The sequence below is a fragment of the Magnolia sinica genome, chromosome 9 (assembly GCF_029962835.1).
Source record: "Magnolia sinica isolate HGM2019 chromosome 9, MsV1, whole genome shotgun sequence".
In the NCBI taxonomy this organism is placed as follows: Eukaryota; Viridiplantae; Streptophyta; class Magnoliopsida; order Magnoliales; family Magnoliaceae; genus Magnolia; species Magnolia sinica.
In genome coordinates, this window is record NC_080581.1 from 81,463,812 (window position 1) to 81,490,915 (window position 27,104).

Below are 27,104 nucleotides of genomic sequence, written 5' to 3' on the forward strand. Positions count from 1 at the left end.
TAAGTTACACGCGTGTAGCGCTGGACCCGTCAAAATTATAAAACGAAACGGTCTCAATGTGTATGAGGTAGATCTTCCACCTTCCATAGGAATTATTTCACATCCGATGTGGAGGATTTAGTTACTTTTCAGGGGACCACTGATACTTTGTCCGACCCTTCGCCCACCTATCCTGATTCCCCATATTTATCCCTTGAACCATGACCCCTTCCCAACCCATTTTTCCAGCCTCTACCTCACATATCAACTTTTTCTAACCTTTCTTCCCAGCCTCTACCTCCCATATCTACCCTTCCCAACCCATTTTTTCAACCTTTACGTCCCATACCTACCCGTCCCGACCCATGTTCCCAGCCTCTACCTCCCATACCTACCCGTCCTGACCCATCTTCCCAGCCTCTACCTCTCATACCTATTCTTCCCGACTCATTTTCCCAGCCTCTATCTCCCATACCTAACCTTCACACACCCAAAAAGAAAATAGAGGATATCCTGGACCATCAGATAGTTTCAACGTCGGACGGCGGGTTTTAGAAGTACGTGTTTAAATGGAAGTCATGCCCAGCTTCAGACAGCACGTGGCTCACTGAGGAGGAGCTTCAGAGACTTGATCCTGACATCCTGGAGCGGTTCAAGAGTTTTATTTCGCCAGTGGCGAAATCTTTACAGCTGGGGAGAATTGATGGGGACATTACACGCACTCACGCCGCCCCCTACGCACGTACGTACATAGAAGGAAGACCCCACCATCGATCTGGCTCGATGACGACGTCCAGGGAAAGCCTCCTAGCTAGAAGTCAAGTTTTGGTTCAGAAAAGTGGCCCGATAGTTAAGAACAGCCCACCATGGGATCTCATGATCGTGTCCCACTCGTTGGATTGGTTTTATATTTTAGGTTTTGCTTATTGTTATTATTTAGAACATCGTAAACGCTTTAGATTTTCTTGTTTGGTTTTTATTTTAGTTTACTTCATCGCCAAGTAATAGGTGTCGCACATGGTGCGAGTTTTTGGGTATAAGGTTCTCCCTATAAATAGGCACCCCTTGTAGTTCTTTTCATTCATTGAAGTTAATAAAAAAATTTCTGCTTTATTTTTCTGCTCTCTTCGTGAGTTGTGGAAGAATTCAAAAGTGGGTGCGAAGCCCTCCCTTTTCGAATGGGCTAACTACCGTGATGCGAAGCCACATCGATCCCAATTCACCCCCATCTTCCATCATCTTTTTTTTTCCATCTTCCCCCACCATCTGTACTTCGAATTTGTCCTTTTGTTGTTTCAGATTTCTTCATTGAAGCAGGTTTCCAGATTTCAGCCCGTAGGCGAGATAAAACTTCGGCGGAGCACCACGCACAAACCGTACATCGGATCGAGCTGAAATTTGGAGGTTTTGGAGTCCATCCCTAGCCGACCAGGGCCAAGGTGGCCTTTTTCTGAATAGTAGGCTCCACACACGTGTGGCCGGGATCACACGCACGTCCGTCTGGGCCATTGTTGCTGTCCACACGCGGGATCATCTTTTGGCTCAGGTTTTTATCCTCTTTTATCCTTTCATAGCCATTTTTTCATGAATCCTAACCCTATATTACATGATTCCTAATTGATTTGCCTCTTTTTATCACCTTAGGGTTCCTTGAATTGAAATTAGGGAATCCCTTGGATTAGGGACTGATTTTTATGCATGAGTAGTTGATTTTATTTCCCTTTGATATTGTTTGGTTTATAATTTTATTGGTCCAGTCCTAACCTGTGTCGGCTTGGACCCGCATAGATTCCCTTTTAATTGAATGTTTGGATTTTCATGTGGGATGTGGAATTTGTGTGATTGTTTCTGAATTGGTGTGATCTAAGCCTGAAACCTTGCATATCATATTTAATTTCACGTCCTGCATCAAATTCATTAATGCAGGGGCATTTTCACACTGGGCTCGAGTGGGATCGCCTGTTGGATGCAAGGGCACACTCGGGGTGGGTGACCCATGTAATTTGGGGTCTACGGGGAGGTCTCGTGTTCGAGATTCCTTACCAGGGGTGAGTAATGCGCATTTCACACCGGGATCGAGTGGAGTAGCCCGTGGGATGCGGGGACACACTCGGGGTGGGCGGCCCATGTGATTTGGGGCCCACGAAGGGGGTTTGGCCGAAGTCCTAACCCATGAGATGTGGGGCCTGGGCTATGAGATAAAGGGATTAATTTGCCATACTCTAACAGTTCGAGCTTTTAGAGCAAGTGGTTAATTGTCCTGCATCAAATTGGTATCAGAGAGGGAGGTCTCGTGTTCGAGACTCCTCACCGGGGGTGATTAATGCAGGGGCATTTTCACACTGGACTCGAGTGGGATCGCCTGTTGGATGCAGGGGCACACTCGGGGTGGGTGACCCATGTGATTTGGGGTCCACAGGGGAGGTCTCGTGTTCGAGACTCCTTACTAAGGGTGAGTAATGCGCATTTCACACCGGGCTTGAGTGGAGTAGCCCGTGGGATGCGGGGACACACTCGGGGTGGGCGGCCCATGTGATTTGGGGCCACGAAGGGGGTTTGGCCGAGGTCCTAACCCATGAGATGTGGGGCCTGGGCTATGAGATAAAGGGATTAATTTGCCATATTCTAACAATTCGAGCTTTTAAAGCAAGTGGTTAATTGTCCTGCATCACCCCATCCACCACATTGACATTGCAACACCCACACCACCTACACCATTGCATTGCCATAGAGGCAAGACCCACCACCTGGTTCTACCAGTGGTTTATCCAACTTCAGCATGGTTTTTATGGCCGTCAAGCATCTGTATATCCACAAAAAATCATCATAGATATCAGAAAGCAAATCAACAAGAAAACCAACCAAAAATTAATGTCTAAAAGTTCAAAATGCAACAGTAAAAAACCATCGTTTTAAAACTCAGATGAGCCTGAAAAATCATGGTCCTGTTTTCCATGACCACCTGAAATCCATTAAGATTTTCCAGTGGATATTAACAAATTAAGGGATTGGAAATAATAGGCAACCAAAATTGAATTGTTCGAAATCATGGGGCCAACAATCCTAAGCTTTGGATAATGGGCATTAGTTGCATTCAGAAGATTGCCATTTTTTCCATTTTAACACCCATTGGATTCACACCATAAGTTGTGCCATTGTTAGTTCAAGGGCAATCAAAGGTGCTTTGTGGGCTTCTGTTGATGAAAGGAACATTCTCTAGTACACATGCTAAAGCGTACAAGGTTGACGGAGATATTTCTGCTTCATTCCTGTCCAAAGATGTCAAGAGATTTTATGTGGTATCGTTCAACCCAACAACTACGTCATTGTATCTTTCTGTGTTAGCTGTCCACAAGCATCTACGATTCAGAGGTTAGGATTCTTTGACGAACCTGATGGCATCTTTACAATGGCATGATACTCTGCTTCTGGAATTCCAAGATGCTTGTTGGAATGTCCCAAGATTAGTCTCTGGGGACTTCCACTCTGGGAAATGTTTGGGGCATAGTCCATCCATATGGGAATGTGGATTACTGTACCATGGGTCCAAGTTGACAAAATTGAAAACTTATGTATATTGTGAAAAGGAGTATCGAACAATTCCTTAAATCTGAAAATATTGATCAAAGCTTTTCTAAATCAGAAAGGTAAAAATCAAAATTCAAACACAAGTGCAGAATCCTTATATTTTCTCGAATACTTTGTTGTTTGAAGATCACTTTTCTATTGTGAAGGCAAAATCTCAGTTTGTATTTTGTAATGGTATGAACCAAGTAACAAATCAAGAGTCCTCTCATCCATCTATAATACCCAAAATATTCCTAATGAAACCCATTTGACTGGTCACACTAGGAATTCGTAGCACTAGCATCCACTGTGAAACACATCAAAAACTCAGCCTATCTGAATAATGAATTACCCAAAATAATAAGCAGCAAAAAGAAAAACCAGCAATCAGTAGATACATATATACCTGGGCAACCTTGATTGAATTCTGAGTAGCCCCTGGATATATCAAAATGGGATAAAACTGAAATGTTAGTCTGTATAAATAGATATAAAAAAATATACATGACATAACACTGGATCTCATTTCCAAATACTTGTTGAAAATGGAATACGATTACGAAATGATTATGAACAGTTCTCCAAAAAAAGGTTCTCTTCTATCATGTATCATGTACCAACATTGTATTACCTAGACAGCTGATTGACATTTCTCAAAGAAATCAATGATAGAGAACATGGTTTTAAGCATAAGTTCTAAAGTGCAAGTCACCCAGAGATCAAAACCAGTATCAGTCACCTGACTCGTTCCAACTCAGTCAGAATTGTTCAGACTCACTCTGGTTTTGGAATGTGACTTGCCAATGACACATTTCATTCTCCACCAACATCAAGTCAACTTAGTATCAATCAATATTCAGAACCATGATACAAAAAAGAAAGAAAGAAAGAAAGTTGGAAAGCAAGTTGGGATCACTAGAGAGACGAGTGAGTTTCCAAAAAAAAAAAAGAATGAAACACAACTTGTATATGTTTTCCCAAAAGCAAAATCTGGTTAATCCTAGTAGACTCTAGCTGCTAAACGATCTTTTTTTTTTTTTCTTTTTTTTTTTTTGTTTGAGACGGTGAAAATCAATGCCCTGAATTTTTTGAGTCAGATGAGGATAAAATCCCTGCATTCACTAAAAATCTGTCCACTAATCAGAGATTACGATTGCTGAGACAATATAATTTTCCAAACCTCTAAACATCCAAAAGAGGCCAATTAAGTAACTAAGAATTCTAAAATCAGATCATTGAACCAATTCTTCTCTCTGATTAGGGGAAAATGGATTGAAAGGTGCACCTAAACTTGTGGAACACATGGATTGGTAGATAAGTTAAAGCTCTCATGAATGCTTTTCTGCATAAATGGGCCCATCACTGAACATGGATATTTCATGATTTCCATTGGGCTTGAAAATCTCAGACATCACTAATAGAAAGAAGAATAAAAAAAAAAAATTTTAAAAAAAAAAAAAAAAAAAAAACATAACAAAGGAACATATTTGAACTGTGATTCCAAAGCAAGGAGAAACACAGAGAAAAGATATTGGACATGAATATCTGTTGGGAAAAACACAAGTTTGAAATATCTGTTGGGAAAAACACAAGATAAAAAGGATCATATGTATAATCAGATCATCTTTTGTAAGTTGTAACACTTCATATTCATTACGGGCCATTTAACCAACATGGATGTTGAACTGAAATAGGTCTCCTATTACAAGTTTACCTTGACAGGGCAATGGCAGAGAGGAGGAAGTCTGCTAGTGTCACATGTTTGAAGATAAAGCTAGGCATTTGTAAGACAGATAGAAACAATTAATGCATACACACACAAACAAAAAGATTCAAGGTCTAGAATAGAAATTTATGGGCATTGACAGGAATGATCAACTCAAAGAATGTTACAGGTATTAGATTTGATGAATTTATTGAACAATTCTACTAATTTTACAGATATATTATTTAATTTTATTGATTATGGTACTAACACAGGATCTATTAGCATTCATCAAGAAGCAAATGTTGTGGCGTATGACTTGATCATGGCATATCCTTCCAAGTTCTCTTTTATGATTTTTCATTTTCTGCTATTCAATTACAGACTGGTCAGGAAATTGGGTTACTCATTTCTTACTGAGTTCTATTATTTATATGTAAGAAAGCAATGATTTGCAACATTCAAGAAAATCTATATGGCTAAGATAGTGATACTGCTTTGTTTATTTGGGTAATGCATTGATGATTGCTTATTGAAAATCATTAACAGCTTTGATATCATGCTATGTGGTACAACCAGATGCACTTCTTTTAACAAATTAAGGATTTGTGTGATTTCGTTGAGCCAGAAAATGTCTAAGATAGTGAAACTGCTTCACCTACTGATTTTTTTTAAAAAAGTAATGCATTCATGATTGCTTATTAGACTATGTTTAACAGCTTTGATATCAGATCTGTTCGGGACCAACTAGGAATATTGTTTGATTCATGTGATTATATGCTCTGTTCACAATTGGGACGTACAATTGGGATGGTCTAGATAGCTATACATCACTGTCAGATCTTGTGGGTTTGGTGGTATCATAGGTCCCCATAAAAGAAAAGCAAATTAAGGTAAAAGCAATATAGCAGGTAACTTCATTCACAAACAATATGATGATGCAGTCAGGCCACCTGTGACCGGCATATACAAGCAGAAGTTCACAAACTACAAAGTAACAGCCCCTAAGTCCCTATGTTAAAAAATAATGCAAAAAAGAGTACAAGAAACATAAATAGTTACAATATTTAGTTCTGGTGCATGCCAGTGACCTTGGTAGATGCTGTGAGTAAAGAAAACAAGTTGTAAAATAAGAAATATCACCACTTTCGTGGTATTCATCATTAAAGAAAAAGGGAAAAATAACCTGGAACTGCATTAGTGCTGGTGCGTGCCAGTGACATTGGTAGATGCTGAGAGGAAAAATAACGAGTTGTAAAATAGGAAATATCACCACTTTTGTGGTATTCATCATTAAAGAAAAAGGGAAAATAAACCTGGAACCGCATTATGAGGATTCTGTTTATGACCTTTGCCAAGCCCACAATATTCATACGTCAGACATGAGATAATTAATGATGCACAGATTTGTGAAATTACCTCGGTGACTTTGGATATTCAAAACTCCTAAGTGGTGATGTTAGTAGTGTTTATCAACAATGGTGATCAGAGAAATTTAGAAATATGACAAACCAGAACAAAAATTATCCTTTCATAAGAAGTTGGCTGAAGGTATTGCAAATACAACACTTCTGACTATTCTTTAAAGAACTAATGAATCAAGTCATCAAAAAAGCAAATAACCATGACATTATGCTCCTTACAGTTTCATGAGACAACAAAAAAGAAAAGAAAAGTCAATAGAGTGCCAAATTCTCAACCCTTCTTTTTTGCTTATGAACTCACGAAGGGCTATCTGTTTAACTACTTTGGGGAAAGAAAAAGAAAAATATGAAGTAGCTAGTGGAACATTGGGAAATAGTGAGAGCCTGAACTTGTAACACCCCGTACTTCCAGTACTCGAGTGTTACCGTGTAACCAAATTTAGAAATAAATACAAACCTAGTTTAAATGAACCTTCACGTTCATTCTAGTCAAAATCCAACCCTTGAAAATAGTCCCAATCCATTTGACTGCAGATCACACCTAAATATTCCAGGGCTTCTAGGACTATTACTAACTAAGATGAGTTAAACTCAACCGTCAAATTATTTGAATCATTAGGATGTGAGGAGTTGATAAGTGGAAGCTCACTTGGTGTGGCTCACTTAATTGTCAAATTAGTTGGAAAATGAGGCATATAACTCAAAGTGGTCGGCTCACCTGGAGAAATATTTCCCATTAGAGGTGGGCCCCACAATTTCAATTTATAATAGTAATAAATAAGTAAATAAATAAATAGATAACGATGTATATATGTGGTAGCAAGGCTAATAATAATAATAATAATAATGAATAATAATTTTACAATATATATTTGAATTATAAATATTAACATAGTATTAAACATTTTTTTATATGTATACAAAAATTATTAGGCACTTTAATAAGATAGTATATTATTTAACAACATGATTTTAAATATGATATTGTACAAATTTCAATTCATATACATGAAGTAATAACGAAATAAAATAAAATTAATATTGTTATGTGGAAGGTAGGACATACAAAAGGTCCATTAGAACCTTCTGACCGTTGATGGTCAGATTGGGATCGATTCTATCATCGGATCAATAAAATTGGCACCCAAAGTCATTTATTCAGTTAGAACGGCCCACCTAGGATCTGGTTCTTCCTGAATTCCGATCATAGGACCTAATAAGGGCCTCCCAGAGTGAATGAACGGAGTGGATTTATCATAATATCATGGTGGACCCCACCTCAAATCGAGAGTGCACGGAAGGGATGTGCACTTTCGGTGCACCATTCCAGGACAACCGGTCAGAGCTTGCTGACCCGAAAATTCCCAAAAAAGAGGGTACATTCTCCCTGCTCTTCTGCTCCCGCCCGACGAACTTTAAACGGACAACGACCGTTTCTTTGATCAAAGGCCCACCTACACCAACCCTATAGGAAATCTGAACCGTCCATCGCATCCACAGCACGAGTTTGACAAAAACATCACCTTATCCACAAGTGTAAAATCACATACGTGCTCACAGGGACGGGCACAAGTGGGAAGGCGTACAAGTCCGTTTGTGCTTCTAGCCGCCCCAAGATCTGCCTGTTGTGAATCAGGTGGGCCACCTTGAGTTGATCCAAACCGTTAATCTGGTATATAATTCCCGTATGACCAAAATAATGTCGTCCGTACACTCCAGGCACTCAAATCGAGCCCGAAAAGATCTGCGTGCGGCATTTCAAAAAACGGAAACTACAGCTGGAAAGGACTCTTTCCTGCCCGCGATCCGCGTGAACAAATTTCTCTGAACCTCAGCCGTGAATTTAGAGCAATCTCAGCCATTGCTTCCCCTGGTTTGAGGTGTTCCTAGCAAACCAAAGAAAAACCGACGGTTTCACCCACTGTTTCATAGGCGATTTCGGTCAGAAAAGATCTGGACCATCTGTTGACGATCCGACGTCTCTGAGTGGGTCTAGGGATTTGTTAAATCAAGAGCCATGGGTGGCCTCGTGTCTTTCTCCAGCCCTAGCTGCCGCAATCGAGAAAAACAGGGAGAGAGAGAGAGAGAGAGAGAGAGAGAGAGAGAGAGAGAGAGAGAGAGAGAGAGAGAGAACAGGGGGTGCGGGTCGAGCGGGTTGTGTTGCCGCACCACCTCCCAGCTGACCGAGTTGGCTCGGTCTGAGCCTCTGTTAGAGAAAGGAAGAAGAGAACGAGAGAGGAAAGGTGGTGGGATGATGCTGCCATTGTTGCTGCTATCGGTAGGCTGCACCACGAACATGATGGGCCGCACCTGAGAAGCATCTCAGCGGGCCGCACCACACACGTCACGCGGGCCTCCTGGCAGCCGTTCATTCATCCAGGCCCAGGTGCTGGCCAGGTAACTGTTTCGCAGCAGGCCACACCATGCTAACAGGGCCGAGATCAGGCCAGGAGTAGGGCTGAGATGCAGACCTCCATCAGGCCATGCATGGAGCTGAAAACGCCCCTCAGCTAGGCCTAGAATCGGGCTGGAAAACCGGCCTCATCAGGGCCTTCAATGTGAGCTGAAGCAGGCCTTCAGCTGGGCCAAAATCTGAGATGAACCACCTCTCAGATGGGCCAAGTTTTTTGTGCCGCTGGGCCAGCAGACGGCCCAGTCTGCAAGTGCTGCAAACGGCTGCTGGGCCAGGCGAGCCCAGCCCAGTTCTGCTAGTGCAAAGCTAGCCCATGGGCTCAGCTGGGCCTTCCACTTGTTGGGCCAAGGATAGCCTAACCCAGCCCCTTTTGGGCTTATATCCGGACCCAATAGCTGGGCCAAAACTGGCCCAGTCCGGGCCACCAATGGGCAGCCTGGTGGTTGGGCCAATTCAGGCCACTGTCGGGCCCAGTTTCAGGCCACAGTTTTGGGCCACAACTGTTGGGCCTGGTCAAATAAGTTCTGAACAAGTTCGGCCCTTAGTTAGGGGTGGTTTTGGGCCCCGTTTGGATCCTTGTTGGACAAAAAAAATCTGTAGGGCCTGGCCACTCTAATGCAGGCCCAAGTAACCTTATTCATGGGACCCCCCTCCAAACCCATATTAGACCCATTTTAATGTATTATTGCCATTGTTACCTCTCTTATTTATGGGGATTGTTAATATTATATATGTTTAGACATTAGTAAATCATTTATTCTAAGACTAGTTATCATGCACAAATTTCAATTATTAAATAATAGTAATTTATTTATCATCTTTGAATAATTGTATTGATAGTAGATTGTACTATTGGCATCATTATAATAATTATTAACTAGTATTAACTATAACACTAATGTTAATAAATATTTTATAATTATTAAATCAACACTAAAGTTAATTGCACAAAATCTAAGCCTAAAACTAAACCCTAAGGATGAAGCCCTAATTCCACCCTAAAATCCTAAAAATAAGTAATTAAAATCTTAGGCTGTGATCTTAAACCCTAGGTAGTGTGTAGAACTTAGAGCTAATTGTGTAAATTCCTGAATTATGGCAGGATTTGGTTTTAAGGGAACTTGCATTCCCTAATAATGCTAGAAGGCGATGCAAACTATAAGGTAATGATTCTTCCCCTTAAGCTTTCCATTTTTAAATTGGTTTAAGTTATAGTCTTTATCAAATGTTAAAATTGTTATCTCATAGCATGCGACCTCTTACATTAGTATGAATTCTTGAGTTATGATTTATATCTAATTTATGGTCGATAGTTGTGAACCGTGATAGCACGCGATAGTTACTTACGTAATAACTCTCATTTTAATGGATAATTCACATCGTGAATTATTGTGATTATTATGCTTTCCTTCTGTCTGCCATGCCACAACTATATGCTTTCTCATGGATTGTTGTGAGTCACTATGAATCTTTATTCACTACACTTACTAGCGGGTGATACCTCTTATGTACGTGAACCCATGCTTAGGATGTAACAAAATGGAGTGTGCTAAGGAATGGGCCATCGATTTAGAGGTTATATGGGACATGGAACGTTAATGTGGGATTTACCATCCATAGGGCATATAGCTTGAATGGCTTGAAATGACCTCTTTAACCACTCTGATTTACTCTTACCTGACCCTTTGCCGACTCGATTAATATTCCGAGAATTCTTTTACCACTGCGATTTAACGTCTATCCCACGTTTTGATGATTTCCTTACATGCCTTTGATGGCCTATACCACGCGGTGGAAATCCCTACTTCTTAAAGTTGATTGGCCACTAATCGATGGTTTCCATTAAGCATCCTAAGGTGGGGGAATCTCATGAGTCGGGGATGGTAGTCATGGGACACTATGCTCGAGCGTCAGCCTAAGCTGGGTGACGAGCCCCCCGTAGTGACCATTGAGTTACTTAAATTGACTGATTGTAACTGGATTAATAACAGTTGGCTAATCATGCATTCATAGCATATTGGCGATGACGGGTGACTAATTCTGGATGCTGTAGCGCGTGCCTTAGAGTTATTGGGGTATCGTTTCATTAGCTCTTAGACCACCGACTATCGACCTATTGTTCCGACTGGATGATCATTCCCAGGTCGATAATTGCATGGGTAATGAGCCCAAGTCCGACTGAATGTGCATCCCCAGGTCAATGTGCATTCACGCATCCATGCATATAAAAAAACTGCATCATGTATTGTTTTGATTGCCTTGTCATTTTTAACTATGCTTAGCTAAGGTGGCGATGTGTAATCTTGAGGAGAATTCACACTGAGTTGACCACTCATCTATCAAATATATAACTGTACAGGTAGCACAAGTGATTTAAGTGATATGCAAGTTTAGACTGATGAGGAGCCGTTATGACGGTCAAGGATGCGTAGTTGTACCTACCAAAGAAGCTGCGCGCGATTTTACGGCTTTTGTTTATATGCTTTTATATATTTCTTATATATGTAAATCTTATAATGTTAACGTGGAGACATTGGTTTGTATAAATCATTATAGGCAAACTCTTGTATACTCTAAATGTAAATGAAAATTTTTCTTTATACTGACTTGTTCATTCTATACTTATCTGCTAACTCTGATAAAAGAAAAAGATTATATATGGAATTTGGCTCTTTTTAAGTTAAAACTCGAGTTCTTAGGAAACGGGTCATATACTTAGGTCCTGAAAACATGGGACGTTACAGAACTGAAGTAAGAGATACGGCTGAATGTCGACCCCTAGTGCAAGCCTACAAACGGGCAAAACCATTTATCCACCAACACAGGAGAAACCGTACATTTTCACTTTTAATTGGCTGAATAAGCAACAAGAAGGAGAAAAAAAATGCTTCTCAAATACATAGGATGCATATGCATTGATATGGTTGTAGTATGGTAGTAGAATTTATTTTGATTATGATTTTCTATATTCTTAGGTATGCATACGAATAGATGTTGTTGTATAACTCTTAGATGCATTCGTACTGCTATACTAGTATTGTATTGCTAGAATATAGTTTGATTGTATGGTCAGAAATAATTTGTACAGTTAAGCAGCTGTCCTAGGTTATTGAGATCCACATATGAGACTCCCTCCCTTAGAGGTCATTTCTGCTACACAAATCTAAGAGGACTTGAATTGCAGACAGTTTCTGAAAATGGTCCCGCTAAAACCATTCATGAGAGGGCGGCAGTGATGTCGAGTTCGGGTTCCTGCGGCCGGAGTTCCGGCAGGGCCCGCTTGTAGGGACGGTGCAGATCTATGAGAGGCACGTGTTCCTCTGCTACAAGAATCCGCAGGTGTGGCCACCACATGTTGAGGCAGCGGAATTTGATCGGCTTCCATGGCTGTTGTCGGCGGCCATGACTGCAAGGAAGGGCGAGATGAAGAAGCTGGTAACTCTCTCTCTCTCTCTCTCTCTCTCTCTCTCTCTCTCTCTTGTGTGGATTGATTAGTAGTCTGCTCTGCTACCTGATAATTGTAGTCCACGGGTTGTCTTTCATTGTTGGCTGGAACCGTTCATCTGGTGGCTCCTGTGTTTGATGACTTTGGGTTTTGTGTTACTGAATCTTTGCCTGTCAAATCTTAACTGTTGATCTTGTTTTGTATTGCTGGGCAATGGTGGGGCTGCCAGTTCGTGGAGAGGTTTTGCAGCTTAGCCAGTTCATTTTGGGGTCTGGTGGATGATAGGGTTCAAGCCCTATCAATCCCATGTGAAAGAGGGGAAGGGTGTCTTCTTGTGTAAAACACGGTTGAAGGTAAAATCATCTTATATTAATTATTCCTGAAAGAACTACATAAATAGAGGTACAAAATCTTACCTAGCTGGTAAAATAAACACAAACACTAACAACCTATTTAAACTCAAATACTAACAACTAAGTAAATCTCCTAATTTAGATGAGTAAAAACAGCAACTACTATATACATCAGCATGCTGGACTTGTAGGTTGGGCACATGCCATTGCCCCCCTCTGAAGCTTGTCCATTTACTCATGACGTGAAAAAAAAAAAAAAAAGATCACTCCATAGTTCCCATGTAGCCTCTTCACTTGGCATGCCAGGAAACCTTCACTGTCAAATCAGGGCCAGATTCCACTGGTAACAAATCGGGCGGTTCTGGTTCCTCAATCATGAAGATTTGCATTTATTTACAATGATGGCCTGGTGTGAAGCGTTCATCTTAGTAATAGTTAGGGGTGTACATCGAGTCGAACCGATTCGAGCTGGCCTCGGCTCGGTCCTCGAGCCTAACTAGCCAGCTCGGCTCAGTTCGGTCAGCAACTCGGGCCAGTTCGAGCCGAGTTCGCCATTGCAACATTTTCACAAACACCTAGACTGCACCTTCAAAATCTCACTGTATTTGAGACAACAGCAATGGTTTTACAAGTATTTTATCAAACACCTTCTAAGCAACGTAAAAATCAAGAAAAAAGGGTGTTGGTTTCATATACATACCTTCATTGCCACCAACCACACTTCTTTGAGTCATTTCATCAAACACTTGGTGAGCAACATCAATATCAAAGTAACCGAGTCACCGACCTGGTTCGAGCTGAGTTCGATTCGATCCGAGTCGAGTCGAGCTGGGCCCAACTCAAACTCTGCTCGAACTCATTTTTGAGCTCAAAAAATCAGCTCGACTTGGCGCAAACTCAGCTTCAAACCGAGTCGAATTGAGCTTTTTCGAGTCGAGTCCAGCAAGCTAACCAAGCTAGCTCGGTTCATGTACGCCTCTAGTAATAGTAAAGACCTTGATCATGTCTGATCCTCATATTTTCGGGTGTATCTTTTTAATAGGAGCCACAACTGCTCTAGGCCAAGTTTTTGGGTGGGATTGCATGGGTGCAACATTCGACCCTATACTTATATATCCTCCCGTATCTGTTTTTGTTGGCACATGATTAGGTGTTGGTCGTGAAGACATTCTCAATTATGCAAGCTTCTCCTCCTGGCGACCAACCCCATTGCCTCCTATAGAGTAGAGGGTCGAAACATCAACACTTCTTGGCTAACCTCATCACATAGCCTTTGAATGAACATGCCCATTAGAGCTCGATTTGATGACCCTTCAATGCAATTGGTAAGGTGCTCAAATTCGTCTTGATAGCTTTGGACAGTCCCTATTCCTTGCTCCAGCTTCCCCCTAATACCATCAAGATTCTTGTAATTGGTTGGCCCAAAACGGATCAACATGGCCTCCGTGATTCCCCATCCATGTTGAACTAGGCAAGGAGAACCTTATCAATTTCTACTGTTTGATGGTAGCGAAAAAATTGCTCAAATTTGTAGATGAACTCTAATGGATGGAATCTACCAAAGTGTGAAAAATCAATCCGAGCGAAACATGGTTGAATCCTTTCGTCTCTTTGTTCGTTTGGATTTGCAGCACTGGATTCTCTGATCCCCGAGTGCTCTCTATTGGTGGTGGGGGGAAGCCGCAAGAAGAGGCGCTCCAACGTTTGTTTGATCAATTTAAACTAGGTGTTCATATGATCTTTGGCTTTGTTTGTTGCCTGTCTTGGGAAGGGCGTCCTCTTGTGTAAAACACAGTTAAATGTAAAAATCATATGGTATTTTATTACTTCCTGAAAGAATTACATAAATAGAGTTACAAAATCTTACCTAGTTGACAAGATAACACAAATGCTAACAACTAAGCAAATCTCTTATTTAAACACAAATACTAAAAACTAATAGATTTAGAAAATTCAAATTTGTAACATAAAGGGCCTAGGCTATCACATATGCAGTGCACGAAAATATAAAAAATTACGAAAGTGGCCCACTTGGAAGTCCCAACTTTCAATTTAGCGTGAGTAGTGCAACAACCACATGAAAAGACAATGGTGCCAATAAAATCAGGTTTGGGAAAGTGAATGTGATTTACAAAAAATGAGATTTTCGTTATGGTTTTGGGATATAGGGATTGAGATTTGTGATTTTTTTTTTTGGGAATTAGGGATTAAGGGATTTATGGATTAAGTAGGGTTTGGGAGGGGAATCAAGGAGGGAAAAGTACCAAAAGGGGCCCACACGTGGCAACCGTACGGACGCACGGCGTGTGGGTCCATGCGTGGATGGGTAGGGGAAAAGAGAAAGGAGGTGGATTGGGTTGGGTTTTGATGGGTTTAAAAGAGTTGTAAGGGAAGGAAAAAAAGGAAAAAAAAAGAAGAAGAAGTGGATTATCTTGTTGGATTAGAGAAAGGGGAAGAAAGCACCTTGGAGGAATCCACCACTAAGCAAGCCTCTACCCTTCCACAATTCAATTGGAAGGGAGGGTTTCTCACAAACCCTAAAAACAAAGGAAAAATACCCTTTCAACACAAGGAGCTTTTTTCTTTTATTTTTTCAAGCTCACGTCCAACCCTCCTTCGCTTTTATATTAAAACTTCAAAAAAATTACAAATATGCCACTCACTTAAGTGACATAGCCTGCCATCCAAAATAAGCAAAGTAAAACACTTACCATCAATCTTAACCATCCAATAAATTCTAAAAATAACAAAAAACATAAATGAAAAAAGATCAGAATCCAAGGGGCTTAGATCTAAAAGATCTGGCGGCCCGATGGCCTGATTGACAAGATTCAATGGTCGGATCGACTTAAACTAAAAATTCTATTGCTAAAATTGTCTCCTAAGCAGCCCACACGCATCATCCATAAGTGGAGGTCTTCCTAATGCACGTCCAATGCATGCGGGGTCTTCAAAATGGCCCGACGGGCCCCATCTGGAACTCGTCTCCCATCCATAAAGAGAGCTGCCCTGATGTGGCTGGTCGCTTCCATCTCTGGTACCCCTTAGTAGGTTCTCCGATATCCTCATCAATTATGTTACCATAAACATGTTCAAAAGAAAAATTGAATACATATTTGGAATATGTACTTATTTTGAATTTTCTATATATATATATATATATATATTTCCAGAATTTTTCAAGCAAAAAGAATTTTCAACCGTTAAGGGAGTCATAGCTAAGGAATTGTATAACGGTAATGGTGACTGTAACATCCACCATCCTCACCTTTACGATACGGGTTGTAACTACCGTTATAGTCTCTCTCTCTCTCTCTCTCTCTCTCTCTCTCTCTCTCTCTAATTGAAAGAAAAAAAAACCTGCGAAACCTGTATCGGCCTCTATCACGGACTGTAATGGGGCTGTTATGGCCTTTACAAGGGGCGTAACATAGGCTTTACAGGTTATTTTTTCCATAATGGCCATTATGGCCTTTTTGACCCCGTAATGTGTAACAGTTGTCTGTGTTACCTTTACATAATGGTCTTTATGACCCCATAACGGTTGTTACGACACATCATGGTCATAGCGGTCGTTGCGCCCACGTATTGGCGGTTACGGCCAATACCCGTATCAGTAACGGTGGTGATCATAACCGCTACTGTTACCGAGACAAAATACCTTACTCCCCATAGATAAGGAAACTGTCCATCGTTCTAAGGATCGCATGGTTTTTGGTTATCTAATCATGTGAATAGTCAACCACTTCACAGAAGGTCAATTAGTTTGCATGAGCTAATAAATTCTTTGAAATCCCTTGATCTGGTGAGCTTGCTTGAGCGTCCGAGCTTTTTTGAGCTTGAATCTAATCACATTGAAGTTGCCCCCAATACACCATGGGCCTTCCAAACCTGCTGTTGATTGACTTTTCCTCACTTCAAAAGTCGGCCTTCAAACTTCTCTAATAGGCCCTTGTACATCTGATACCACCTAGACTCTCGTGTCCATAGTCCGTGATGGGAGCCATTTAGAGAATTATTGGTGGGTTTTGAATTTCTAAAGTAAGTGGGGTCTGGGTTTTGAAGGTATTTGGTGATCATTGGTGAGTTTTGATTTTTGGACGAAATGGGTTTTCTGTTCGAAAGGTTTTTGCAGATTATTGGTGGGTTTTGATATTTAGGGGAAATGAATTTGGATTTTAGAGATTATTGGTGGCTTGGACTTTTGGAGGAATCAAGATTTGGGTTTTGGAGATATTTGGAACTATTCATCGGTTTTGAGTTTAGATATTTGCAATGATTTGGATTGGGGTTTCAAAATATATTTGGACATTAGCATGGTTTGGTTTGAATCTTTTTGATATATTTGCAGATTGACTTTTAGGACTTTTGATGCAAGACTAATGCATGAAATCAAATAATGTGTGAGATTAATCAACAAAATTAAATTAATTAATAAAAATCACAAATCCTGCTAACATTGTCACAAATATCAAGCTTCTAAGTGGAAAGCATGCATAGTTTAAGCATAAGTTGTCAAGTATCGTCTTACATGATCATTAATGTAACGTCTCGGAAAAATCAGTACAAAGACCCGAGTACCACCTCAGGCAGAAATCACTAAGGACCGAATCCTTTAGAAATTAGACGAAAATTAATTAAGTGCTAAACTGAATTAATTGGCGAATTAGTTCGAATCACTTTCTATACGAACTACAAGACCCAAAACCAGCAGAATCGCTAGTTCTACGTTACTTAAAAACCTAAGATCAATCTCAAAACCCAGTTGCTCATGAGAGCACATTGAAACTCCGTATCGGACCTGGACCGCACGTCGATAGTCCGATTAACGCGAAACTATACGGTTATGACTGCCTTACTCAAGGTATCCCAAATCGGTTACGTATCGGCCGTAACGGTGGGACCCGTTACGCGATACGGGGTCGAAATGGCCGTTATGAAATTCTGTGACCGTAATGGCCGTTACGGGCCATAACGGCCGTTACAGACCCGTAACGGCTGTTACGGGCCCTGAAAAAAAAAAAAACCTTACCTTTTTTTCCTTTCTTTTCTTCTTCTTCTCTTTCTTCTTCTTCTTCTTCTTCTTCTTCTTCTTCTCGAGCAGCTGCGGCTGCGGCTGCGGCGGCTTCTTCCTGTTCTTCTTCTTCTTCCTCTCTCTCTCTCACTCACTCTCTCTCTCAATCTCTTCTTTCCCCCTTTCCCTCTTTTTTTCTTTCCTTTCTTTCCCTCTTTTTCTTTTCGTTTCCCTCTCTCCATTTTTTTTTTTAATTTGCAGCAGCTAGCTGCTGATTGCTGTAGGTACGTGTCACGCAGAGACGAGCGCTAACACTCCTCGAGCTCCGAGTTGTACGAACGGTTCAAAGGAGATCAAAGTTATATGGGCTCCACAGTGATGTATTTATTACATCTACACCGTTCACCTATTTTCAGAGATCATTTTAGAGCACCAGCCAAAAAATAAATTATATCCAGAGATCATCTGGACCACACCAAAAATAGCAGCAGAGATAATGATTTTCACGGTTAAATAATTCGTAGGGCGCACGGTAACATTTATTTTCCACCCAATCAGATCAGACCTGAGTGGGCCCCACCATAATGTATATATTTTATCCATATCATCCATCCATTTTGCCACGTCATTTTAAGTCAGGATTCAAAAAATTAGTAATATCCAAATCTCAGGTGGACCACACCATAGGAAATAGTGGTTATAGAATGCTCACCATTAAAAATTTCCTAAAGTCCATTGTAATGTTTATTTTCAATCTAACCTGTTAACTGGGTCACATTGACGTGGATGAAGGGAAAACACACATGTCAGCTTGATCTAAAACTTTTCTAGCCCCCAATAAATTTTTAACGGTGAACGTTTAATTATTATTGTTTCTTACGGTGCAATCCACCTGAGCTTTGGATGTGCCTCATTTTTGGGCTCATGCCCTAAAATTATTTGGCAAAATGGATGGATGGTGTAGATATAACACATTCATCACGGGTGAGGCCCAAAAAACTTTGACACGTGTGCTGCACTTTACATCCGAGTCCCTCCTAAATCAAGCCTTAAAAAATTGTACACGAGACATATTAACTTGAAATTTGACAATTAAATTATGGACTGCAATTGCTAACTCACAATGCCAAAATCAAACTATTTGAATAGTTTTAATTGTTAATTTGTGAACTTTTATTTTTTAAAATAGGGCCTTTTGATTTTTTTTTTTAATTTTATGATTCACTATCCAATAAATGTCCACCGATTTATAAGTGGGATAATGACAATAAATGGCATGAATTTGAGGCTGATTTGGAGAATAGATTGGTCCTCCAAGTCAGCCCCAAATTGGCAACGCCATCTACCTGAATTTAATTTCATTTTTTTAAAGAACTATTGGGAGAAATGATATCAAGATGTTAAGTATATAAATTACATATTTAAAAAATTAAATATATGAATTTTGTAGTCAAATTCAAGTTACCTGGTTAAAAAATTAATCAAACAGTCCGATACAACTTCTCACCAAAGAGTGGACCGTTACACCACCATAAACATGTTCCAATTTATAAATGAATGCATATTTGGAATGTTTAGAATATTCTGGATTTAATCCATATTTTTTTGGCAAGAAAAAAATTTGCGCCGTTACGGGCCGTTACGCCCCCGTATTCGTATCGGTTTCGGAGGGCACCGTTACGCCAACCGATACCGATACGGGACACCTTAGCCTTACTGGGCTTGACAACCATCTTGGGAATCAAGTCCAAATAGTATTCAGAAACGCATAACTTGATCCCGGCGCGAAGTGTGTGAGAAACGCGAATATCTTTAGAAAATGAACTCAAACTTAAGTGAATTGGGCCGTTCGCTTGCAGGCCAAATTTAAGGTTTCAGATCGTCAGATTCTGACCCAACTACACCATCGGATTAGGGAAATTTTCCATCACATGTCAGTGTACTTGTGGTCCTGATTGAGTGACGATGGCCGTCGAACTGAAACTGGTCCTCCACGATTGATCCACAAATCCGATCGGACCGAAATCTTAATCTGACATAGATCCATTGTTAGGGAACTTTCTCTAGACCGTATGCGAGGTATGGACCTCCAGATGAGCTCCGTTGGCCCGAAATAGACAACCTTTGGCTATAACCTAAGTATACCATTGCCCTGAGGCCATTGACATCAGTTTTGGGCCTATAAAAGGGCCTTAACCCACCCCTCTCTCATTTCATACGAATTTCCTCCAAGCCCTAGGAGAGAGAAGAGAGAAAAGAAGAGAAAAGTGTAAGGAAAAGAGTGAAGGTTAGGGAGATCGAGGCGGTGGTTCTCTCGTACAACTACACGCCCTAGATCGCCTCTTTGCTACGCTACTCAACTCGTTTTGACTGTGATTTGGGTAAGGAATCCTAACTCTAATCTCGTTTGAGGAATCCAAATAGAAGAATCTATGAAATAGCTAACCTATCTCAATGTATAGGTACTCGTTATTCCGTATTTGGGAACATAGGATTCAAACTGAGTTCGATACGAGTATACCGACGAAAGGTGTGGACTATAAACGTTTAGATTATGGTTTTCAAGGCTTTCAATGTCAGTTAATGATTTATAACTGGCTTGATTGTTGTCACATGTACTTAGATTCGATATTTTCCGTATATTTCACATATATATATACCATGTTGAACATAATGCATTCCATGTGTTTGTTGAAATCTTTGAATGAATATGAAATCATGATTTGTGCTTGCCATGATTATTGATTGAGAATAAATTATTGTTGTATGTGTGGCAACTCCTTTGTGAAAGGATTTGCTATAATGTATGTTTTAACTAATTTATTACATGTATGTTGATATGTGTAGTCTAAGTGTTTGATAAATTGTCTGAATGAGAAAATGCTTGTTAAAATGTATTTAATGAGGGTGTTGAGATAGGATTCTCAATTACCTTATCTATAGTTATAGTTTCCTTCATACAACCTATCTTGATACTACGTGCTTTATGGATAAAATGCCTATGTATGATAACATGTGCTCAATGTGTTTGGTAAATTGCTCAAATGAGATTTATATTTGAACTGATTGTCACATGTTGTTTTTGACTATCACATATGAATGCCTATTGTGTTTGAGTATGATTGGGACTAATACGTAGTTCAGGTAATCAGTAATGGTTTACGGTCAGTGGCTAAACTAAGTTTCGCCACAACAGATACATTCGATGAATCCGAGTTGTACGGTGATTATCGACAGTAGTTAGGCCACGAGGAGTGCGTATGCGCTCCATGTCGATTAATTCAACGTGCGCTCGTACCAGTCGAGCTTGTCAAGTAACCCGATTGGCCTAATGTATGTTTACCATGTATGGACACTACTGATTGAATCTAAGGTACCACTTACCAGTGAAAAATCCGTTTAACCTTAGTACCACGATCCGCTAAGATTTATGAGCTGAGCATGGTGGTATAGGACATCGTGGTTGAGTTGTCGGCATACACTGGGGTGACGAGCCTCTCCGTAGTGTCCAGTGAGCAAACCAAACTCGTAAGCCAAATACGGTGGTATGTGACACTGTATTCGAGTTGTCGGCCTACGCTAAAGTGATGAGCCTTTCCCGTAGTGACCTCGAGTATAAACTAGGCCTACGTCGAGGTGATGAGCCTCCTGTAGCGACCTGAACTTGCCTGTCCACTGTTTTTAAATCAAGGGTGACGTTGCCCTATAACTTGCCTATCGTATGTAATTAACTAGGATTAACGACCCTGTATGGATCATCGTTTGAGAAATTGATATAAAGGGAGGTACCTTAGCTTCCCGAATCTGCTGTATGAATAAGCCTAAATAAATTACTTGACTAACACGACCATGCACCGCATTGCATGTGCTTTGGCGAGGAAGCGCACGTTTAGGGAGTTTGCCATGCGCGATCGTGAGATGATGTCGTTGAGGGAGTGTAGGCGAGGGCATGCATCATTATAGCATATTATTCCTGCATTAACAAGAGTATTTAGGATATTATAGCATATCATTTCTGCATTAACGGGAGTACTTAAGACATGATTGTTGTACTGCTTGACTGAATTGATAACATGTTAACCTTTGCCTTATAGTACCACTGAGTTGATCACTCACTCCTATTCTGGGACGGTGTTTTAAAACACCAGCCAGACTCTGTTGTAGCTACAGGTGATGTCGAGGCTTACGAGATGGAGCCTGATTTTTATGATGACGAGGAGGAGTTCTCCTACATGCAACTCTCTGGCGGGTCTATGTAGACCTGGAGTTGCGTCGACAGGGTTACAGGGATACGGATTAGATGCCATTACATTGTATTATTTTGTGAATTTTGAAACTATACATGTAATTATTTAACTGGGTGACATGTTCATACTCTGAGGACTTACAACCACTTATATGCTTTATATACTTATCACAGTCTTTCGCTTGCATAATCTAATTGTCTCTAGATTATGATATGTTGATTTAATGTAATCCCATTCATGTTTAATGCACTAATATGGACAACATTTAATCATTATTATGTGTTGCATAAGTGATGCGTTGGAACTCGGGAGTTGAGCTTCTGCTCAACCCCCGATTTTCAGGGCGTTACAATTAAACATGGAAAACTAGGATTTAATGGATGTAGAGACGTCTAAATAAGTATATGGTTAGGTCTATTGTAAAGGGGAAGGTTTAATACTACCTAGGGTTGACTAGATTTGGCTGTGGGTGAAGCTAGGATTAGGGAAGTTTGGGGAAAAGGTGAAATTAGGGCTGAATTGAGGAATTAGATGAAGGGATTAAATGATTTAGGAATTATGAGATGTGAATTAGGGTTTTGGATGTAGGGAATTGGGGATTTTGGGTTAATTGAAGGATTTGGGGATCCAAGGTTTAGCAATTTGGGAAAATTGGGAGATTTGGGATATTAGGGTTAGGGTTAGGGTTTCGAACAATGGATGAAAGGGTTTTGAAGGGGAAATCAAAAGATGCAAGGGGAATAAAGATATGACTATATGGACCAGCCCATGGGCTTGCACGTATGGTTGTACGGTCAAACGTGTGGGGTCCGGTCGGCTTGGGTTTGGTTCGTAATCATGGGGTTTTGATGGAAATGATAATGAAGAAGAAAGGAAGGTGTTTGGAAGGGTTATGGATGGCTTAGGGTGAAGAAAAGAAGAGATTTTAACAAAATACCTCGAATGAAGAAGGAAGACTCAAAGGTGGATAACTGGAAGCCTCGCATCCTCGTGATTGAAGATAGGCATCACATCGATCATCACTCCACATCGCACGGAACTAGTCTTCACATCTCATGAAGAAGAGAAAACAAATAGACGTTTCTCTCTCTCTCTCTCTCTCTCTCTCTCTCTCTCTCTCTCTAAGAAAATCACCATTAGAGAGAGCTTCACCACCCCCCATGGGGTCTTCAACATAGATACTCGCCTAGCCACAGAGAGATTGGGGCCCGCCTCATCCTCTGATACGTGCGTAAAGGCGTACGTGATGTCCTCATCAATTTCCTTGACAATTATCGAATTTTGCAGAACACAAGTTTTAGATGTTAAATTGAGCTAATGTTCGGTGAAGTTATTTTCACCCCATTAGAACATTTCATTCGTTAGGGTTAAATTTTTGTGTTGTGATTAAGGTTTTGGAAAATTTTTAAGTGTAGGTTTGTTGTTGCCTAATTATTTGAAAATAATTTGCATGTAAGTCCTTGTTTTGAGGATTATGTTATTTGGATTTGAAGTTTGGACATGGAACATGTTTCTCTAGTATAAAAAGTAGCAGGTAGGTTTTGCTTTTCAAGAATGGTTTTTGGGTTTTGGATGGTACTGGTGGCTTTTGATTTTGGAGGAAATGCAATATGGATTTTCGGATGTACTGATTTGTTGTGCTATTTTTATTATTTTATTATTTTTTTAAACACCTGTTGATATATATATATATATATATATATATATATATATATTTTAGTTTGTTTGGAAACGTTGGGATTTGTAATGTTTTGAGTTCCTGAGATAATGAATCAGATTTGACTTTTGGAGTAGAAGTGGTTGGATTTTGATTTGATGATATTGATTTTCTATGGAAATTGATGTGGGGACTAGGTTTGGAGGGATGAGTTAAATCTTTGTTTCATTGTGGCTTTTTGATATTTGGAAAGAGTTATGTGGGAGTTTTAGTCATCTAGATCAATCACATGTTTCTTCATAGGACCTTTGGCTATGCACCAAACAATTTTAATATTATCATGGCTTGAGTTTGTGATGAATTTACTTGTTGGCCTGATACCTATACTGTACTGGTGATTCAGTTTTTGGACTGTTTTGAAAGAGTCCTCTTGCCTGATAATCATAGGAGAAATTCAGTGAAGAAATTCACCCTGACTTTTGATTCCAAGTATAACCTTGGAGGTTCTTTGTACAGTGAATGGTGGGAAGGTGATGCTTGCTCCGCCCTACATGAACTCTTCTTTTATGATTCCATCCTATCATTGCCAACTACGAAAAATGTCATGAAACATTATTAGCATAACCCGAAGTAATGCGTAAATACATGAAAATAAATGGATAATTACTGACAAGTATGGCAGGCTTGAGACCATTTGCTACTTGTAACTTGCTGTCCTCGAGGAACTCTTGAACTTGGAGAGTGTTCTCATAACAAGCAAAAGACCAAATGATGCTATCCATTTTTTAACAACATTATATTATCTTTGTAACCGACCCCAATTAATTGGATAATCCTTAGATGACTATGATAATAATTTCTTTGCAATTATTGCTCCCATCCATGTGAACTAGACAAATAGTTTTTTCATTGTCTTGAAACTTGACAAATTTGTCTTTCTTTTAGTGATGTTTGGTGTTGTTGTCACTTGGTATTGATTCCCGCATGGAGGAATTAACATCATAGGCAAACAATGGTAATTAGTGTGTTTGTCGAGAAGAGGTTATGGAAATGTTTGTCTAATTGCAAGAGGAATCTAATAGTCTCACGCAGCTGCCGGGCTCCCTTCGGGTTGCTCATCAAATTCTCGAGCTCCGCGGCGGCCGGGCTCTCTCTCATGATGAGGAAATAACTGGAAATGCGCATCTCTCCGGCATCTTTGCCAGATATAGCGATGGCTAGAGATGGTGAGGCTAGAGAAAGTGAGTGGAAACTAATTACGAAGAGGAATCATATCGATAAGAAGAAAGATGTCAATAGCTACCCAACCCTCTTTGTCAAAGGTTTCCCAGAAGGTTGGCTACCCATCAACTTTGCAAGAGTTTTTGGGAGAGCTGGAATAGTGATGGATGTAGTGAGACCTAGACATAAACAAAACGGATTTTAAAGGGGGTTTGCTTTAGTGAGAATGAGTTCAGAGAGAGAACTAGCCAAGGCGATTGAGATTCTTCATTGCGAAAGCTTCGGGAGAGTGAAGATGCTAGTCCAGAGAGCAAGGTTTGGTCTGGAATTGAAACGTAAAAAAATTGCAGGAGAGTACAGATAGAAAAGGGCCCCAGCAGTGCGAAGGGAACCCAATCTGGATAGCTTCTATCAAAAAAGAAATTCTTCTTTCAAGGAGGTGCTCACAAAATCAAAGATAGACGGGAAGGACAGAGCAGACACCAGCCGAAAGACGGTATTAACCAATGAAGAGTCGTTAGAAGAATCAAGTGAAGTCCCTTGTGTGATCATTAACCAAGATATCCTCGATCGCTCCAGAATCGAACTCTCTAATTCGGTGGTGGCCTTCATCAAAGAAGGGGCTTCTATAGCTCAAGTTGGAGATTAGATTTATGATTGTTGCAGACTTGCACCGGAGAATTACATTATTAAACCGATAGGTTTCAACGAACTCTGGATCAAGGTTGGTCCAGGTGCGAAGCCGAACCTCTTGATTATGGTTGCAGCGTTGCACAAAGATGGACCGATCTGCTCCATTCAGAATTGGGCAGAATTCTCCGCATTCGGATAAGAAGATGTGTGGATTCTCATTTGGTTGATTCCCTTGGAACTTTGGAACAAAGACTTCTTAGCAGCAGCATCCCAATTGGGCAGTTTCATTGAAATCGACCTGAAGACAAAGCAAGGAGAGGAGATGGGGGTTATCAGAGTTAGGGTGCAACGTAAAAAGGGGAAGTTTCTTCCATCTTTCATCTACGTTCGGCCGAGGGTAGAAAACTCATCCTTACGATTCAACAGGAGAGGAAAGATGATCCAATCCCCCGTTGAGGAGACATTTGGAGGTCCAGAGGGTCTTAGGTATCGACAAACGAGAAGAGCGAAGCAAGAGTTGAAGACGAAGGTGTACGTCCTCCCTGCTCAAGAGAACCACCCCTTCCAAGTGGTACTGGAAACTTGTGTAATATTGGAGTACCATACCTTTTGACAGACACACGTCGTATTGTAGAAGGGAGTAGTACTCCTATGGACGGCCGATTCAAAGCTCATCTCCTTTACCGATAGACACGTTTTCGAAGCAGAAGATAGATATCCTAGCCCTATGTATGCGATTGGCGATGACCCCACGTAACTTACCCGATCTCGAGATTCGATACGATTCTCAGAGCATTGGGATAGCGGCCGAGCCTGGCTACTTCGTAGGGACGCGTGGCAGATATCAAGAGAATAGTCTGGGTTGCGAGCACTCAAACCGGGAGGTTCGGAAGACACAGTTATTGAAAAGTCGGGAGGCACGAGATTGTTGATTTTTGAGACGCCGGTTCGGTTCCCCAATGCCAGCTCGAGAGTCAAAAAGCAGACTTGATATGAGCTTTGGGTCTGACAATGTAGCTTTAGACGCTGCAGACCCAACTCTCGATCAGATTAATGATGGCACTGTTTTGTTGCTATTCGAGATGGAGACACGTGTTCGCATCTGTGATAGCCCGAACCAACACCACTCCATGTACCCGCTCTCTCTCTGCTGAGGAATAACTCTATCGCTCTCAACCAACCCAGCCAACTACTGGAAAATATGGAAGGTGAAGATCTATTAGAAGGTGATAGAGATTTTCAATCCTGGTCTTCGAATTGTGAGATCTCCCTTGTAAGTCTTTCGTCCTCTATAGAGGGCCTTTCAGAAAGAGGTCTCATTACCCTCTTCCACGAAGACAATGGAGATCACATCACAGAAGCAGAACCCCTTCAGATCAGAGCGGGTCCGGTCTTAGAAGAAACGAGAAGAACTCAACTGGTTAGAAAGGATTTTGAAGATCAAAG

General features: G+C 40.6%; 1 protein-coding gene and 1 long non-coding RNA gene across 2 annotated transcripts in view; one reads left to right on the top strand and one right to left on the bottom strand.

Annotated features, from left to right (window-relative positions):
* Nucleotides 1-2,651: 2,651 nt before the first annotated feature.
* LOC131255854 (uncharacterized) lies at nt 2,652-6,940 on the bottom strand. Its single transcript, XR_009176482.1, has 3 exons — nt 6,314-6,940; nt 3,953-3,984; nt 2,652-2,782 (listed from the first exon to the last, which is right to left on the bottom strand). It is a non-coding gene; the product is annotated as an uncharacterized LOC131255854 (long non-coding RNA).
* A 4,878-nt stretch (nt 6,941-11,818) lies between these two features.
* The window catches only part of LOC131255233 (altered inheritance of mitochondria protein 32-like), a 32,121-nt gene continuing 16,835 nt past the window's right edge, over nt 11,819-27,104 (top strand). The window contains exons 1-2 of the mRNA XM_058255926.1: nt 11,819-11,839; nt 12,314-12,523. Of these exons, the coding sequence (XP_058111909.1) occupies nt 11,819-11,839; nt 12,314-12,523 (231 nt within the window). The remainder of the gene's footprint in view (nt 11,840-12,313; nt 12,524-27,104) is intronic.